General features: G+C 44.7%; 1 protein-coding gene across 3 annotated transcripts in view; it reads left to right on the top strand.

The window, feature by feature from the left end:
• Positions 1-16,139, top strand: part of Fer1l6 (fer-1 like family member 6) — a 150,845-nt gene that overhangs the window by 73,227 nt on the left and 61,479 nt on the right. For all 3 annotated transcript variants that reach the window (XM_055626273.1, XM_055626272.1, XM_055626271.1), the window contains 3 exons: positions 4,941-5,060; positions 6,425-6,577; positions 12,244-12,421. In XM_055626273.1, coding sequence (XP_055482248.1) covers positions 4,941-5,060; positions 6,425-6,577; positions 12,244-12,421 — 451 coding nt within the window. The remainder of the gene's footprint in view (positions 1-4,940; positions 5,061-6,424; positions 6,578-12,243; positions 12,422-16,139) is intronic.

Below are 16,139 nucleotides of genomic sequence, written 5' to 3'. Positions count from 1 at the left end.
GTGTGTGTGTGTGTGTGTGTGTGTGTGTGTGTGTGTGTGTGTGTGTGTGTGTATTTTAAGGCTAGGCTGCTAGACAATTTCACCTTGATGTCTGCCCCACACACCAAGAAGCTAAAAGAAGTAACAATTCCCCCTCCTCGGGTCCCCATTGAAAATCGTGTTAAGGGTTGCCAGGACTTCTTGAGGACAGGCAGCTACTGATGTCCCTGTGTCCTGCCCACTACCATCGTGTTTGTAGATGCTAAAAGGTACCTTATAGATGTTCAATCCCTGTGGAAAGAGTGGTGGCCAAGAAATGCCAGCCCAAATCAGACAGAGCCTGAAATACCTGACTGTGAAATTTCAGTCCCAGCAACAGCACAAGGAACATTTGCCTGACACTGTGATAATTCTGCCAAGGGAAAAAAAACAAAAAAAACCTCTTAATAATTGACTTTGGGTCATGGGAAGCATTTAAAACATAACAGCAGGATTCAGAAAGATTTTTTTTTTCTAAGGTTACAACTATTTAACCCAAGTCCAGAGACTAAAACAGCTGTCTAAGCTCTTCCTTCACCTTTCCCCCAGGAGATCCAGGGGGGCTGGCTTCCGCCATCTGTAAGACCTGTGTGCCTGGTCCTTCTCGTCCTTTAGCCGACACGATGTCTATACCTTTTCTCTATTGTGAGTTCGCTGCAGAGCTCCGTGCGCTTGTTTTCTACCAGTCCTGGCCGGAACAAGCCCACAATGCCAGCGTCTCAAGAGTGCCTTGGATTTATTACTCTTCTCACCACAGGGAACGAAGTCTACGAGAGGAAGGATTTATTTTGGCTCAGTCATGGCAGAGCAGGTGTGGTGGCGTTCACGGCTGTGGGAGCACATAGCTGGGGCTCTTCACATCTCCACAGATCATGAAACGGGGGGGGGGGGGGATGGCAGCGTGCAGGAACGTGCTTCCTTCTTTTTATTCAGTCCAGGAACCCAGCCCAGCAGACGGTGCTATCTGCATTGGGAGGGGGTCTTTTCTCCTCCTTAAACCTCTTTAGAAATACCCTCTCTCACACACACACTCAGAGTTGTATCTTCTATGACCCACACTTTCTTCTCCATCCTGTATTGCCATACCCCAGCTGTACTCATTGATCCAATGGAAGCCTGTGTATCAATGCTGACTCTTATCCCTCACTTCAAACAGTCAGCGCTGTTCCCAGATCCTGTTGATTCTGTCCCTTAAGCGTTCTAGAGCTCACTTTACTTCTCTAGCCCCCGAGAATCTCTGGCATAGACTTCCCCTGGCCTATCTTCCACTCCAAAAACAAAATTTGGTGTGATCACTTGTTCTTAGCAAATCACTAAAGTGTGTCAATAATTCACAGGATAAAGTCTAAATTCCCCTTGCATGACACACAGACCTAGCATCCTGGCCTTGTCCTGCAATATGCCCTTACCCTGGAATTGTGTTGCAACTAGCTGGACTCTTGCTATTATTTGTTTTCTTACTGACTGATGAATTCTATATAGGTCAGCTCAGATTCAAATCCTCCAGGAAGACTGACTTCACCTCTGTCTGATCTCATGATACTTTATACGTTTATTTGCATGTAGTGCTTTCATTTAACAAAAATGTCAAAGGAAGCATCATGTCCAACTCAAGTCTCAGTACCTGGCAGACAGCCTGTATTCATTCTTTCACTCAACATCACCAGAAGGCTTCTTATACCAGGCATGGAAAAAGTGCTAGGCACACAAAAGCTGAAAGTACTTAGTGTTTGTCTGTGAGGAATCCATAAATGGACTGACCTACTCATTCCATATTTAGTAGCCTCTCATACTGTATGTCACTGTTGTGTAATAGTTATTTCTGACAACATTCATTGTTCAAAATAAGGTCCCTGTCCAACTGAAGTTTCCATCGTAGTGAAGGAGACAGAATGCAGACAGGTAAACAACCCACACATAAAAATAATCATGGGTTCTGATTATGAAGGGAAAATCGCTAAAGCCACAGTAAGCAGGGAAACACATAACAACATATAATACAATGGTGATGTTTAAACTGCAGCCATGAGGAGGCTAGGAAGAACATTAGAGCAATAAGAAGGTCCTTGTGCTACAGCCTTAGGGTAGACCAAACTTGTCATGTCCCAGGACCTCCTGAGGAGCCATGAGCCTGGGGCACAGTGGGAGAGGAGAGAAAGCTATTAGAAGGAAGGAGTAAGCACAGCCTTAGAAGTCACTGTAAAGAGACTGTGGGCTTTAAAATAAATCCCATAAGAGGAAATCCCATAGGTGGAATGGATAAATAAAAATTAGTACTTTCTTTGCTTCTCTCCTACCTTCCTTTGTCCCTCCCTGTGCTTTTTCCTCCTCCTTCCTCTTCCCCATCCCTTCTCTTTTCCTTTCTTGACATGATCTCGTGTAGCCCAAGCTGAGCTCACATTTGCTGTGTAGTTGAGGATGGTCTTGAACTACTGATTCTCCTGTTTCCATATCCTTCCCAAATCTTGGGATTACAGAGGTGTACTTCCTTGCCTGGGTTATAAAATAGTTGTTTGGTATTTAAAGCACTCTAGTGATTCTTCCTGTTTCTCAGATAGTACCTTCATACTTCTAAGATGAGAAAGTGACACACATTCTGGACTGAGCTGGAGATCAAGCCCAGGGGCTGTGTGATTTTTAATCAATCAATCAATCAATGAATCAATGAATCAATTAATTAATTCACTTTACATCCTTAGCCTTATCCCACCTCATCTCCCAGTCCCACCCTCTGTCCATCTCCCTCTCCCCCTGTCCTAATCCTCAGAAAAGGGGAGCCACCCCTTCCCATCCATCCCAGCTTATCAAGTTATATCAGAGCTGATCATGTCCTCCTCCCCTGTGGCCTGGCAAGGCAGTCCCTCGAGGGGGAAGTAGTTGAAAAGCTGTCAAGAGAGTCCATGTCAGAGAGAGCCCCTGCTCCTCTTTTTGGGGAACCCACATGACACTTGAGCTGCTCATCAGTTACATCTTTGTAGGGGGCCTAGGTCCATGCAAGGTCCTTGGTTGGTGCTTCAGTCTCAGCAGGCCCCTCCTGGCCCTGGTTAGTTGGCACTGTTGGTCTTCTTGTAAAGCTCCTATCATGTCCGGGTCCTTTTCTCCTTCCTCCCACTTTTTTAAAGGGCTCCCTATGCCTTGCCCAGTGTTTGGCTGTGAGTCTCAGCATCTGTTTAGAGGTACTGCTAGTTGGAGCCTCTCGGAGGACAACTCCGCTTGACTCCTGTCTGCAAGCATAGAAGACTATCATTAATAGTGTCAGGGGTTGGTTCTCTCCTATGGGGTGGGTCTTGGGTTGGACCAGTCATAGGTTGGACCTTCTGTCAGTCTGTCATATCTGCTCTATCTTTATCCCTGCACATTTTGAAGGCAGGGTAAATTTTAAGTCGAACTTTTTATGGCTGGGTTAGTGTTTCCATCCCTCTACTAGACTTGTCTGGTTAGAGGGTGTCCTCTTCCGTCTCTATGGTGGAAGTTGGGCAACACCAGGAGCTGTGTGATTGTTTTAATTACCCTCTCCCCCTCCCCTGCTCCAAACAGTTAAGCTTATGTTATTATAGTTGTTATTAAGTACGAGGAAGCTTAGTTCTGATACAGATGTGTAATCATGTAGTCTGGACAAATTTCAGCACTTTCTAGGTCTCAACATCTTATCTATCCACCAAAGGAGAGAAAGCATCTAGTGTTTCCACATTCCTGTGTAATTTCTATTCAATACCCATTTCTTTTTTTAATATTTTTTATTTTAATTTTTATTAATTATACTTTATTCACTTTGTATCCCCCCATAAACCCCTCCCCCTTCCCTCTCAATCCCACCTTCCCTCCCTCTTCTCCACACATGCCCCTCCTCAAGTCCACTGATAGGGGAGGTCCTCCTCTCCTTCCTGCTGATCCTAGTCTATCAGATCTCATCAGGAGTGGCTGCATTGTCATCTTCTGTGGCCTGGTAAGGCTGCTCCCCCCTCAGGGGGAGGTGATCAAAAAGCAGGCCAATCAGTTCATGTCAGAGGCAGTTTCTGTTCCCATTACTTTGGAACCCACTTGGACACTAAGCTGCCATGGACTACATCTGTGCAGGGGTTCTAGGTTATATCCATACCTGGTACTTGGTTGGAGTATTAGTCTCTGGGAAGACCCCTGTGTTCAAATTTTTTGGTTCTGCTGCTCTCCTTGTGGAGCTCCTTTCCTCTCCTGATCTTACTATTTCCCACTTCTTTCATAAGATTCCATGCACTCTGCCCAACAGTTGGCCATAAGTCTCAGGATCTGCTTTGATAGTCTGCAGGGCAGAGCCTTTCAGAGGCCCTCTGTGGGAGGTTCCTAACTTGTTTCCTGTTTCCTTCTTCTTCTTCTGATGTCCATCCTCTTTGCCTTTCGGGATGGGGATTGAGCATTTTAGCCAGAGTCCTTCCTCTTGATCAGTTTCTTTAGGTGTATAGATTTTAGTAGGTTTATCCTATATTATATAATCTATATGAGTGAGTATATACTGTGTGCATCTTTCTGCTTCTGGGATAGCTCACTTGGGATGATCCTTTCCAGTTCCCACCATTTACCTGCAAATTTCATGATTTCCTTGTTTTTCATTGCTAAGCAACATTCCATGTGTAGATGTACCACAATTTCTGTATCCGTTCTTCAGTTGAGGGGCTTCTGGGTTGTTTCCAGGCTCTGGCTATTACAAATAAAGTTGCTACAAACATGGTTGAGCAAATGTCCTTATTGTGCACTTGAGCATCTTTTGGATTCAATACCCATTTCTATTCAATGGGTAATATGCACAGTGTCAAACCCAAAGCCAGTTTTGTGTGGAGCTTAGGTTTGTGAGGTTTACAAACACCTTCAGGACACTCCAGAAACAGGGCAGTGTTTGTTGCCCAGACTTCTAGAAAGATATACACCAACTCTCATCTTTATTTTAGGAGGCAATGGCCAAGGAGGCTGAAGGGGTCATTCAACAACAGAAGAAAAAGTTATCTCTTGATGAAATGATCCGTGAAACTCAGAACTTTGTGGAGAAAATACGCTTTCTTGTGGATGAGGTAATCAACTCTACCAGCAAAGCTCATTGGGAAGATGGGGAAGAAATCTTCCCAGGAGGTGGGGTGAGGTGGAGAGGGCGAATTGAATGCTTCCTTTGTGACAGAAGGAGAAATTTAAAAATTAAGCCAGACATAGATCACTATATTCTCATAAAGTCAAGTATTCAGTAGAGTACAAAGCATGTCCCCTAATACAAGAAAAGTCTAAACAAGCATGCTGTTGATGGGGACTTGATGGGTTTTCAACCATAAGAGAATTTAAACTCAATAAAGACCAAACAGTATCTAATTTTTAAAGTTAGTTGTTAGGAACATTTTCTAGTGCCTTCTACAATGATCTTGAAAAGGCATCATATTTGTTCCTGTCACATGCTCAATCTTTCTTGAAGCTTACAGGTGTGGACAGACTTCCTACATTGGTTTTTGTGGGGGATGGTGTTAGGAAAAGGTACATGTATTTACTTATTCATTGGCTCTTGAATGTGATGATTCTCTTGTATATTATTTGTTCCTTGGAAGAATATTAAGTAGTGAGACAGATAATGTTAAACAGTAGGCAAGAGGGTTTCATTAAGAACATGGAAGGTTTGAGCCAGGCATTGGCTTCCTGTCTGTAACTAACGAGCCCTGTGTCTGGAAGACTATCCTTTGCCTTTGGTTCCATATCAGATAGAAGGGATGGATGTTCCTTTTCACTACCAAATATGTATATCAGGGGTGAGAAAGACAGGGGATCTACGTCCAGCTCAAAGCACTATGCTTCCTCTTTGGGTAGTTATATTGGTTCAGAAAAGTACATTTCAAACACAAAATAACGAAACATTTGATATGGAAATCTGCATTTTCCTTATTGAGTAGCTTAATTTTTAAATTTTTAATTTCTATAAAGTTTAATAGAGTTTCTCCGAATGGCTGAAATAGAAGCCAGCTATTTGGCAACTAGATCTCCAAAAGTAAATGTGGAATGATTCCAAGGCATTAGTGCACTTGCGTTTTTGTCTTTCATTTGGACTTTCTGGAACGTTACACGGGTCTGAAGAAATCTAATGCTGTAAAGCTAAAATCTAAGTTGGAAAAGAATCAATAGAAATCTGTAGGAAAGCATCCATTTGGTATATCAAGAAAAGCAGGCCATCAAAGATGCTCCAATACACGTCCAGCAAGCACAAGCAGGCCCCTGTATTCCTACCTGACGACAAGGTGTTTTCCTCTTGAGGACGTGGCACTTCACTGGCTTGTTTGTACAGCTGATGAAACACCTTCATTTTTTAACACGGAGACTCCGCAGAAAAAGGGTTCAGGTAAACTCTAGAAGCACATCCGTTAAATACCAACCTATGCGATCATATCCCTCCACCACGCAGCCACAGCACACCATCCCTGACGTCTTCGTTTGGATGCTCAGTAACAACAAGAGAGTAGCGTATGCCCGCATTGCTGCCAAAGACCTGTTTTACTCCCCCGTCAGAGAGCAGATGGGCAAGCACTGTGGGAGGATCAAGACCCACTTTCTCAAGGTAAGTCTGCTCCAGACCAGAGGAAGACCAATGTCTTTTATTCTGAGTGGCTTAAAATTGTTGGCACCTGTTCATGTCTGAAATTCTTCCCAGTGTTTTCAAGAACGTAGAACAGCTGGGAGACCTCAGGCTTCTTGTTCAGTGGTTTCTTCTCTCTTTCCAATTGCTATGTCTTTTGACACAGGTAGACTTCTCTTTTAATCTAATGACCCAACCCTCTAGCTTAGATTTTCACTCCTTTGGTTACTAGTGAGAGTAGATGCTTTTCCTCCTGTCATTTTCTCCTATACAACTTTTCCAAGGCATCATTTCACAGGAGTTTATATATATAAATAATGAACCTCATCCATACATACAATTAATACAGGGTTTTTTTGTTTTGTTTTGTAAATTCAAGACAGCCCAGTGCTGAAGGCCTTTAACCTCAAATACTTGGGAATCTGAGGCACTTCAAGACTACCCTGAGCTACAGACTGAGCTCAAGGCCAACTTGAGCAAGTTAATGAGATACTGACTTAATTTTTTCTTTTTTTTTCCAATTTTTTTTATTAATTACACTTTATTCACTTTGTATCCCCCCTGTGGTTCCCTCCCTCTTCCTGTCCCAATTCCTCCCTTCCTCTACCCTCTGCATGCATGCCCCTCCCCAAGTCCACTGATAGGGGAGGTCCTCTTTTCCTTCCTTCTGATCCTAGTCAATTAGGTCTCATCAGGAGTAGCTGCATTGTCTTCTTCTGTGGCCTGGTAATGCTGCTTCCCCCCCAGGGGGAGGTAATTAAAGAGCGGGCCAATCAGTTCATATCAGAGACAGTCCCTGTTCCTATTAAAATGGAACCCACTTGGATACTGAACTGCCACGGGCTACATCTGTGCAGGGGTCTTAGGTTATCTCCATGCATAGTCCTTGGTTGGAGTATCAGTCTCAGGAAAGACCCCTGTGCTCAGACTTTTTGGTTTTGTTGCTCTCCTTGTGGAGAAAAAAAAAAAAAAAAAAGGAATGAACATGTTCAGAGGTAATGAGCTTGCCCAACTCTGAGGCCCTGGTTTTGAAAAAAGAAAGAACAAAGAAAGGAAGGAAGAAGAAAGAAAGCATTCATTTAATAAGGTTATCAGTCATAGATTTAGGGAGCATCCTATTTCAGTACAGTCATTTAACTAATTACATCTGTAATGACCCTACTTCCAAATAGGGTAACAATCTGAGTATTGAAGATTAAGAACTAAAATATATGAATCTGAGAGGAACATAATTCAACTCATAACAGAATTCTGGGCAAATACTTACTGGCTGTGTGATCTTGGACACATTGCTTAATATTTTTCATCGTTCTGAAGAATGTTTATTCTACTTTTCATCCTCTACATGGATATGGCTGTGCGGATTAAGGGAGTAAATTCAAGCACAGAACAAATACTTTTGCCTCCCACAGGGTAATCACTCAATAAATACGAGTGTTCAAACAACTGGAGATCCAGCATCCAAGAAAATGTTTTTAACCCCATCAGAGCTAATCAGTTGTTTATGGCTGTGGTGCTTAATCTGACTAGATTTAGAATCAACTATGAGACAGAGTCCAGGCGATTGTCTGTGAATGTGCTTCAGAAAAGTTGAACTGGTGTGGGAAAACGTGCTCCATCCCACAGACTGGGGCTTCAGAGTGAACAGAAAGGAGGGAGGGGGAAGGAGTTGAGCACCAGGATTCATCTGTCCCTGATTTCTGATTGTGAACCTGATGGACAGCCACCTTACCGTCCCTCCTCTACAGCTCCCACCAATGGCTGACTATAGCCTCTCTTGAACCAGGAGCCAAAATGAATCCTTTCCTGAAGTTGGCTTTGTTGGGAGGTTGGCACAGCAATGAGAGAAGAAACTAACACAATGGCTTTGCTTGTTTCTTTCTGTTCTGCCTATAAAATAATTTAAAAAATCTGTTCCTATGAAACTGTAAGTGAAGGGGGGGCACGATATTTTTTACCCAAGTCATTCATCAGAAACTTTTTTTTTAACCTTCTCCAGTCAAAGACTGCTACAGGAGCAAGAAGGGTTTCTCTTAAAAATAGCAAATCATTTCCAGAGGACCCATGCTAAAAATACTAGAAAGTGGTGTGAAGTTACCCTCTGCTAAATATTGTGGTGTATCCTGGCTCCAAACAAAATTAGAACAAAGAGCATCTGTCAGATCAAGCCAGGGAACAGGTACAGCTGAGGTGGGAGAAGTGCCTTTCCTGAGGCACCCAGCCTGTGTGTTATCTTTATCAGTGTGGTTATGGCTTTCTTTCCCTGCATTTTTCTTTTGCCACTGCCATTGCTACGGATGAAAGCTACGTCTGTTTGAATTCAGGTACTATGAGGGGAACATCTTGAAAGGATGATACAGCAAAACCGTTTTTGTTCCTGTTTTGATTGTCACCTTCTATTTCAATTCCCTTCCTCCCACCCACCACTTCCTTTTATTCCCCACCCCCTTCCTGAAATAGTAGTCTGAAAAAAAAAAAAAAAAAGCCAAGGTTATGGGAGGAGACACAGTCTCATGCTTCTTTCCTAGTGGAGAATTCAGAAGTGGAAATAAAAAGCATAGAATGTAAATCTCTGAGCCAGAAATTCCTCAAAGTTTTTCCTGTGGCGCAGCTTTCTGCTGAGTAAACATTCCCTAAACATTCAAAGACCTGTAGGAGGCTGTGGTTGTCACACTGGGAAGTCGTAGAGTCTCATGGTTCCCACAGGTCAGAAAAAGACTGCTAGGAACTCTACGGTCAAGAAACATCCAAGTTTTTGAAAGCCAGGTTTGTCGGTTAATTGCTCCAGGGTATCTGTTTACATTTGTATTGGTTACTCTGCCTGTTGCGGTGCCAGAACACCCCGCAGAAGCAGCTCAAGGGAGAAAGAATTTAATTTGTCTCACAGTATAAGGTGACACAGACCTTCATAGAGGGGTGGGGAAGGAATGGTGACTAGATGGGTCTCTGGAGACAGGAGCTCATACAAGAGGCTTCCTGTGTGTACAGACCATGAAGCAGAGATAATGGAACAAAACAAGAGGAAAGATCATCTTCAAAGACCTGTCTGTTAATTAGGCTACGGAGCCAAAGTTTCTATAGCCTTCCCAAACAGTGCCAAGGGCAGGGAAACGAGAGTTCAAATGTTTAGGAAGGATATTTTACCTCCAAACTCTAACAAGGACTTTAGTGGGCCTTTTATTCTTTCTGCCCCTTTTAGGAGGTGGGAGGTAGATGAGGCATGAGAAAGGCTAAGCCTTGAGCATAACATCTCATGAAGGATTTTGATGTGGGCTCTCAGAACTGTTTATGTGCCTCTCCATTCTTTATTGTTTGTTTGTTTTTTATCTGCTCTCCATTCTAGTCCCAAAAGGTTGAATAAACCAAACCTGGATGAGTGAGAACAATTTTGATTTAGGAATGCTTGTCTGGAAAATTCCTATGTTGTGAACTTTAGTAATACAGCAGTGATCCTGTGGAAGACTTTCGCAGGATTTGAGTTGGGTTTTGGTTCTCACTGTAAGTGCGCGCGCGTGCACACACACACACACACACACACACACACACACACACACACTCATAGTTTGTTTACTATCAGTAGAAAGTAATGATGTTTTCTGTTGCTTATCATTAAAGAATAAAGAACGTCAGCTACCTGGAAGGATTATAGCCTAGTATGTTAAGAGCCATGCAACTTAAATACCTAAAACTAAGGTCTGTAGGCCTGCAGGCTCAGCTCTAACAGAAGGAGGTAAGGAAGCTCACACTCCACCCTGGACCCACGGAGTCAGAGCTGCACTTTACCGAGATACTCGGGCAATGTGTGTACACAGGCACACACAGCGCGTGTGAGGAGCAGAGTGGAGTTCTGCGCAGAGCTGATGAGTGTGCACGCAGCCTTTCTTGCTCTGTGACATTAGATAGTTGCATTTATTTCCCTGAAATTCATCTTCTCTATTTCTAAAATACACTCGTTAAAAGTATTGCAGAACTGTTGTGAGATGGAAACAGTGGCCTGTTAAACATGAGGAGATAAGACGTTCTGCAGGAGGAAAACATTAGGCCAGGGCCTAGTTCCTGTAAGTTCTCAATGGGTGTAAAGCATCATTATTTTGGGGAATACAATATTTATTTAAAAAAAAAAACAACATTTGCTGCGTTCTCTGGCACCAAGTACTCCTTTTTATGTCTTGGAAACATCACTGTGATGCACCAGGACCCCCCCCCCCCCCCGCCCCAAATCCTGCCTTTGTGAACTGATGTCTACAAAGAGCAGAAGAAATGCTGTTACTACAACAAAACATACGCCTCTGTGCTGTCAGACTGTATCACCTTCACTCCTGCCAAGTAGTCCTGTATAGACACTCTCAGATACATCCAAAGGCGTAGCTCACTGATCTTTTAGATGTTTATTAACCCAGTCAAGTCAACAATAGAAACTATGTATCCGTCTTTTGAGTGAGTGCCAGTGTCCAGATGTGAGCTCTTGGAGGACCTGGCTAAGCCTCACTACCGGATGCTCCCTGGCCCCAGTCCATTGGCCAAAGCTCAGCACCACTTGCAGTGGTTGAGTTGTTCCAAATCCGCTGCTGGAATCTTCAGAGCAAGCTACAAAGGCAAATAGCCATATTAAATTTGCAGCCAGAGCCTCCCTGTGGGTGCTTTGGAAGTTGTCAGAACAAGCTCTGGCTTGTGGTAGTAGGACTTCGTGGTCCTCCATGGAAAGAAGTCAGTGCAGGGGAGAAGTTTCTGAGAGACAATTCTAAAACCTGCCGTGAAGAGGCGCTTAGAAGAGTTAACAGAACCTGGAGAAGTCGCCATGTCTTAAGTGTCATCGGCCCTGCTCAGATGCCCTCAACACAGCCAGAGCTGGTACCTGGAACTGTGCAGGTGTGGACAGGTGCAGGTGTGCCTAGGAAACGAAAGATGTATATTGACTACATCAGTCTCTGTCCTTGTGGTCTTGGGGTGTATGAACCCCCACAAATACATTTGCGCGCGCGCGCACACACACACACACACACACACTATATTACAACTGAGTTCATCAGAAGGAAAGGAAGCAGAGAATTTAGGGAGCCTAAAGCCATACTGCCTGAGGAGGATGAAGGATCTGAAAGTGTCTGCCAGGCTAAAGGGCCAAGGAGAGTAGGCAGGTCTTCCCTCACACAGAGCATGGGATAGGAGAGTAGGACAGGCCGTCCTGAATAAAGTGAGGGACAGAAACTCAGGTTGCAACCCGAGTAGCCAAGGTTGCGGAAGGCAAGGCCAACTGAAGAGCCTGAAGAGGCAGGATGTGGGCTCAGAGCCAAGAGTCTACATTTGGAATGATCAATCCCAGGCTCTAGGCTTGGGTGCCTCAGTTAAAGACTAAGAGAATATAGACACTTTCCTCATCTATGAAACAGGGCAATAAGCACACCTGAGTGATCCAGGGCCTGGCAGTGGTTATCAGAATGCGTGTATAAGCTTCAGGCCTCCAAACCAGGGTAGTCCTCCAGAGGTACCATTGGGGCCATTTCTTTCACTTTTGTGATATAGACAGAGCCGTGGGGTGTGGACCTCTGTACAAACCTTGAGGTGTATGTCCAGGGAGGACCCCTTTTCTCAGGAGAGAGCCCACGCTTGTCTTATGGAAATAAAACAGCCTTCCTTGTCCTCTCTCACAGCTTCCTGGGAAACGGCCAGCTGGCTGGACTGTTCAGGCAAAAGTGGACATCTATCTGTGGCTGGGCTCCACCAGATACTCCAGTGCCATTTTGGACAACTTGCCGGCAGGTTATGAAGCAGAGATGCCCTCCAAGCCATCTGGCACCTATCACCCTCCATCGGCCCTCCTCTACCAAGGTATGGTGCCCACAGAGCAAAGGGGGACAGGAGACATCTCTGACGTGCTTCTGTGTGGGGACAGCATTCATGCGTCTGTGTCGTTTCAGTTGAGACCGACTCCATTGCCTTCATTAGTACAATGACCAAGCATGCCCTTCTCCCAAATGGGAAGAGATGTCCCATTTAAAAGCATTACACCTGGAGTAAATTTTATGCATTTCTCTGAGTAGAGAGAGAGAACAGTGTGGATTTCTTGGTAGATGAACCGCATTAAAATAAGTTTGCATTTTAAGCAGGACTTTCTTGTGCTAACATGACTCATAAAATTAAGGTGGGTTTTTTGTTTTTTGTTTTTTGTTTTTCCTTTTTACACAGCATTGAGGTTTGAATGCTTATCGCTTCAGCAACCCAGTACAAACTGAGATTGGTGAAGTCACTGATATTTCTGCAGCCCAGTTCCTGGCTTGGCTGCTACTTTCTACAAAGGCAGCATGTTTTATGGACCTATTTAATCCATACGGTTACTTTCATCACCAACATGTTTACATTTCAATAGCATTTGAATCCCATTTTGAATATTAACGCTGACATTTGCATTCTGCTCTGTTTTCAAATCACTTTAACTTTTGTGCTTTTTTAGCTGCTAACTCCAGACAAAGCAAGCCGCTGTTTTATCTCCACTTCCACTGAAGTTGAGTTTTGAGTTGAGCCAAAGCTGTGAACGCTGCAGACACACTAAGTTTCCTCTGTTGCGTGACATCCTTCGGTGTCAGTTGACCTTGAGTGACAGTGCACTCCAAGCGGCTCCGTAGTGAGAGAGGGAGGACAGCCTTGTGGAGACGCGTACAGTGTTTCAGCTCATAGTCTGCACTCAGTGTCAGCGCACAGTGGGTTATTTTGGGAGGAAAACCATAGCACAAAGTGCCAAGCACCGAGCCGTACATGCTATGCCTAAGATCTCATTTAACCTTGGGAATTCTTTAATTCACAGATGTGGAGAATACATTTTTGAGACACCCAGAAATTGCCCGTGATCACTCATCTGCTGAAGGATTGGGCAAACCATTTCCAAAACACTACTTTCTTATCTGCCTTCTATTAAACCACTGAGAGCTTTTTATCTTGGGGTAAATAACACCCACATTGAGCTGGCTCCTGCTTCTGTAGATACAAACAGCTACACAGGTGCAAAGCCCCAGGCCTGTTCACTGTTTCAGCCACTAACAATCCAGAGGAGAGGAGAGAGGCTTTTCTGAGGCTTTGAGAGGCCGTGCGGCATGTCATTTTTATGGAGTTACCTAATGACCTTCTGCCGAGCACTGACATTGGTGGAGTTGGCTGCCTTCCACACCGACTGGTGAAATTTTATGCTCCAGAGGATAGCCATTCAGCAAATAATTACCTTGCATCTATATCTGGAAGGCATGGTGGAAAACCTGGCAGGGGTTGTAGAGATGAGCAAGAGGTGATTTTATCTTCAAGTAGGACATCCAGGTGTGGCTTTCATATCCACAGGAGGCAGGAGATGGGGCGACACAGCATGGGGAGGGAATCAGGCAAGGTATCTCAAAGGAGCAGAGCTGGTAAGATTCAAGGTTTCTGAAGAAACCCCAAATGTAGGCTAAGTAAATGGCGCCCCCTAGAGTTGTGCAATGTGCTGGTGTGTAGCTTCAGTTAGAAGAGCTGCTAATATCTCAAGATGAGTCACCCCAGGGGTAGCTGGTGGGTGTTCTCTCAGGAATGGGATCCTCCCCAAGTCCAACTGACGAATCTGCTGAACTTGGTAGTATGGGGACTAACACGTCTCCCAGCTGCCATCTCTGTGACACCTGCGGTGCACTGCTTTGTTTACTGCTGTCATTTTAAGGGACTCTCTTGTCAGCAGAGCCCAGCCTGTCAGCATCAGAGTTAATTGGTGTCTATGGAGACAAGGAGGGCTTTAGAACTGAGCCCCGAAGAATCACTTCTCTCCGTCTGCTAGCTTGCTTACTTTGCACAGCCTCGCATTATAAGAGCCGGCATGGACTTAACTGGGCAATGTGCACAGCTCAAGTTTCCTTATTGCCTGCAGGATTAAGATGGGGATTGAAAGGGTTGCTACATTCGCAGGCTCCATGCTGGTCCTCACGTAAGCCAGACAGTGGCATGGGGTAGAGAGACAGAAATATTCGGGTCATATGACACTCAACTAAGAAATTACCTTTGACATGTGGCCTTCCCTGTCCCTCCACACCCTGTCTGTCAGAGTCAAGTTCTCCACCGCCCACATAAGGCTGCAAGGTCCTACCCACTCCTCATTTTAATCCCTCCAGCAGTGTGTGGCCAGCTGGCTCTTCCAATTTTCACCTACAGGGGGCACTGTTGTCTCCTTAACTCCATCCCTTCCATCTCTTCTGGCCATTGAAAGCTTGACCTACCATTTTATCCTCCTTACTCTGCTATCATCTGCTCCTAAACACACACACACACACACACACACACACACACACACACACACACCTTCAAGAGTCCTATGTGGCCTACTGCACTTTTCAATGCTTCGTGCACATCTGCAGGGTTGACGTCATGTGACTACCTACTTCCACACCAAGTAGCCAACTTTTTTTTCAAATTTCTTTTGAAACGGACTAATCCCTTATCCTTGCTATGGCCATTTGAGGCTTGCATCCCTGCCTATCCAACACCACCCTGAAGGTCTCTGCTCAAAGGACAGAGCCACCTCCCCTGGAATCAGCTCCTTTGGATTTGAATGTGATTTGGTGACTATGACCTGTTCTCGTGGATGTTCATAATCTTACTTCACAGGAGCCATTCGTGGTTGTGGTATTTTGCCTTTTTTATTCCCACTATATACTAGATCCTTGAGACCCTGCTCTTTTGCGGTGTACACAACTAAGCCGCTGCTTCTACTTGCTTCACCGAGCTGCCTGGCACTTCTCCTGTCCGTTTCTGCTGTGATGATACCCAGGTCGCTTCCAGCTGCTCACCACCATGGGCGATAGGGCAACAACCAATAGGAACAGCACACCAGCCTCTTCAGGACACCTCAGTCAGCACTAGGCACCGTCCTCAGCCCTCAGCCTTCCATAATAGCCTCATAGGAGTTATGATGAGCCTCCATTTTACAGATGGCTGTGTTCAGGTTCCTGCATAGACATGGGTGGTTTATGTCTAGCAGTTGCCGGAAGGGAATTGATGAAGGTTGGGGAGTGAATGTTCATAGGGTATTGTGGTCTTCGTTTAAGTAATTAGAACCTGTGGGTACACCAGGGTTCCTACACAGAAGTTCTCCTGACAACACAAAGACATAGATTACGCTAACATAGCACCTTTCAGAGATGTGGAAATGGGTGGGTACGGAGGCAAAAGGGATTGAGGGAATGTGAATATAAGAGGTTAGTTGGAAAGCCCAGTGGTGGGGAGATCCATGAACCAAAGAATGTGGCCAGCTGACCTGTCATTCTCCACTGAATGCTGACCTCCTCCAAGCTTTCTCTCCCTTTGTGTTCCATCCTATCCAACATGTGCTCACTCCTGCTCTTTGTTCCCCAGACCCTTTGTCCAGATCCCTCACACCATTCACCACACCCTTCCATCGCTGTGATCTGGTTCTCATCTATCTTCTGCCTTCCTAGGAATCTTCCAAAGACAGGGACAGTTTTAGTCCTGTTTCTATTGACTGGGCCTTAGAGATCAAGACCAAAACTCTACATAGTAGGCACATGAAATGCCATTG

This window comes from Psammomys obesus, unplaced genomic scaffold, assembly GCF_907164565.1.
Source record: "Psammomys obesus unplaced genomic scaffold, mPsaObe1.curated_primary_1811, whole genome shotgun sequence".
Lineage (NCBI taxonomy): Eukaryota > Metazoa > Chordata > Mammalia > Rodentia > Muridae > Psammomys > Psammomys obesus.
Note: the sequence above shows the minus strand (reverse complement) of the source record. Positions and strands in the feature narration are given on the sequence as shown.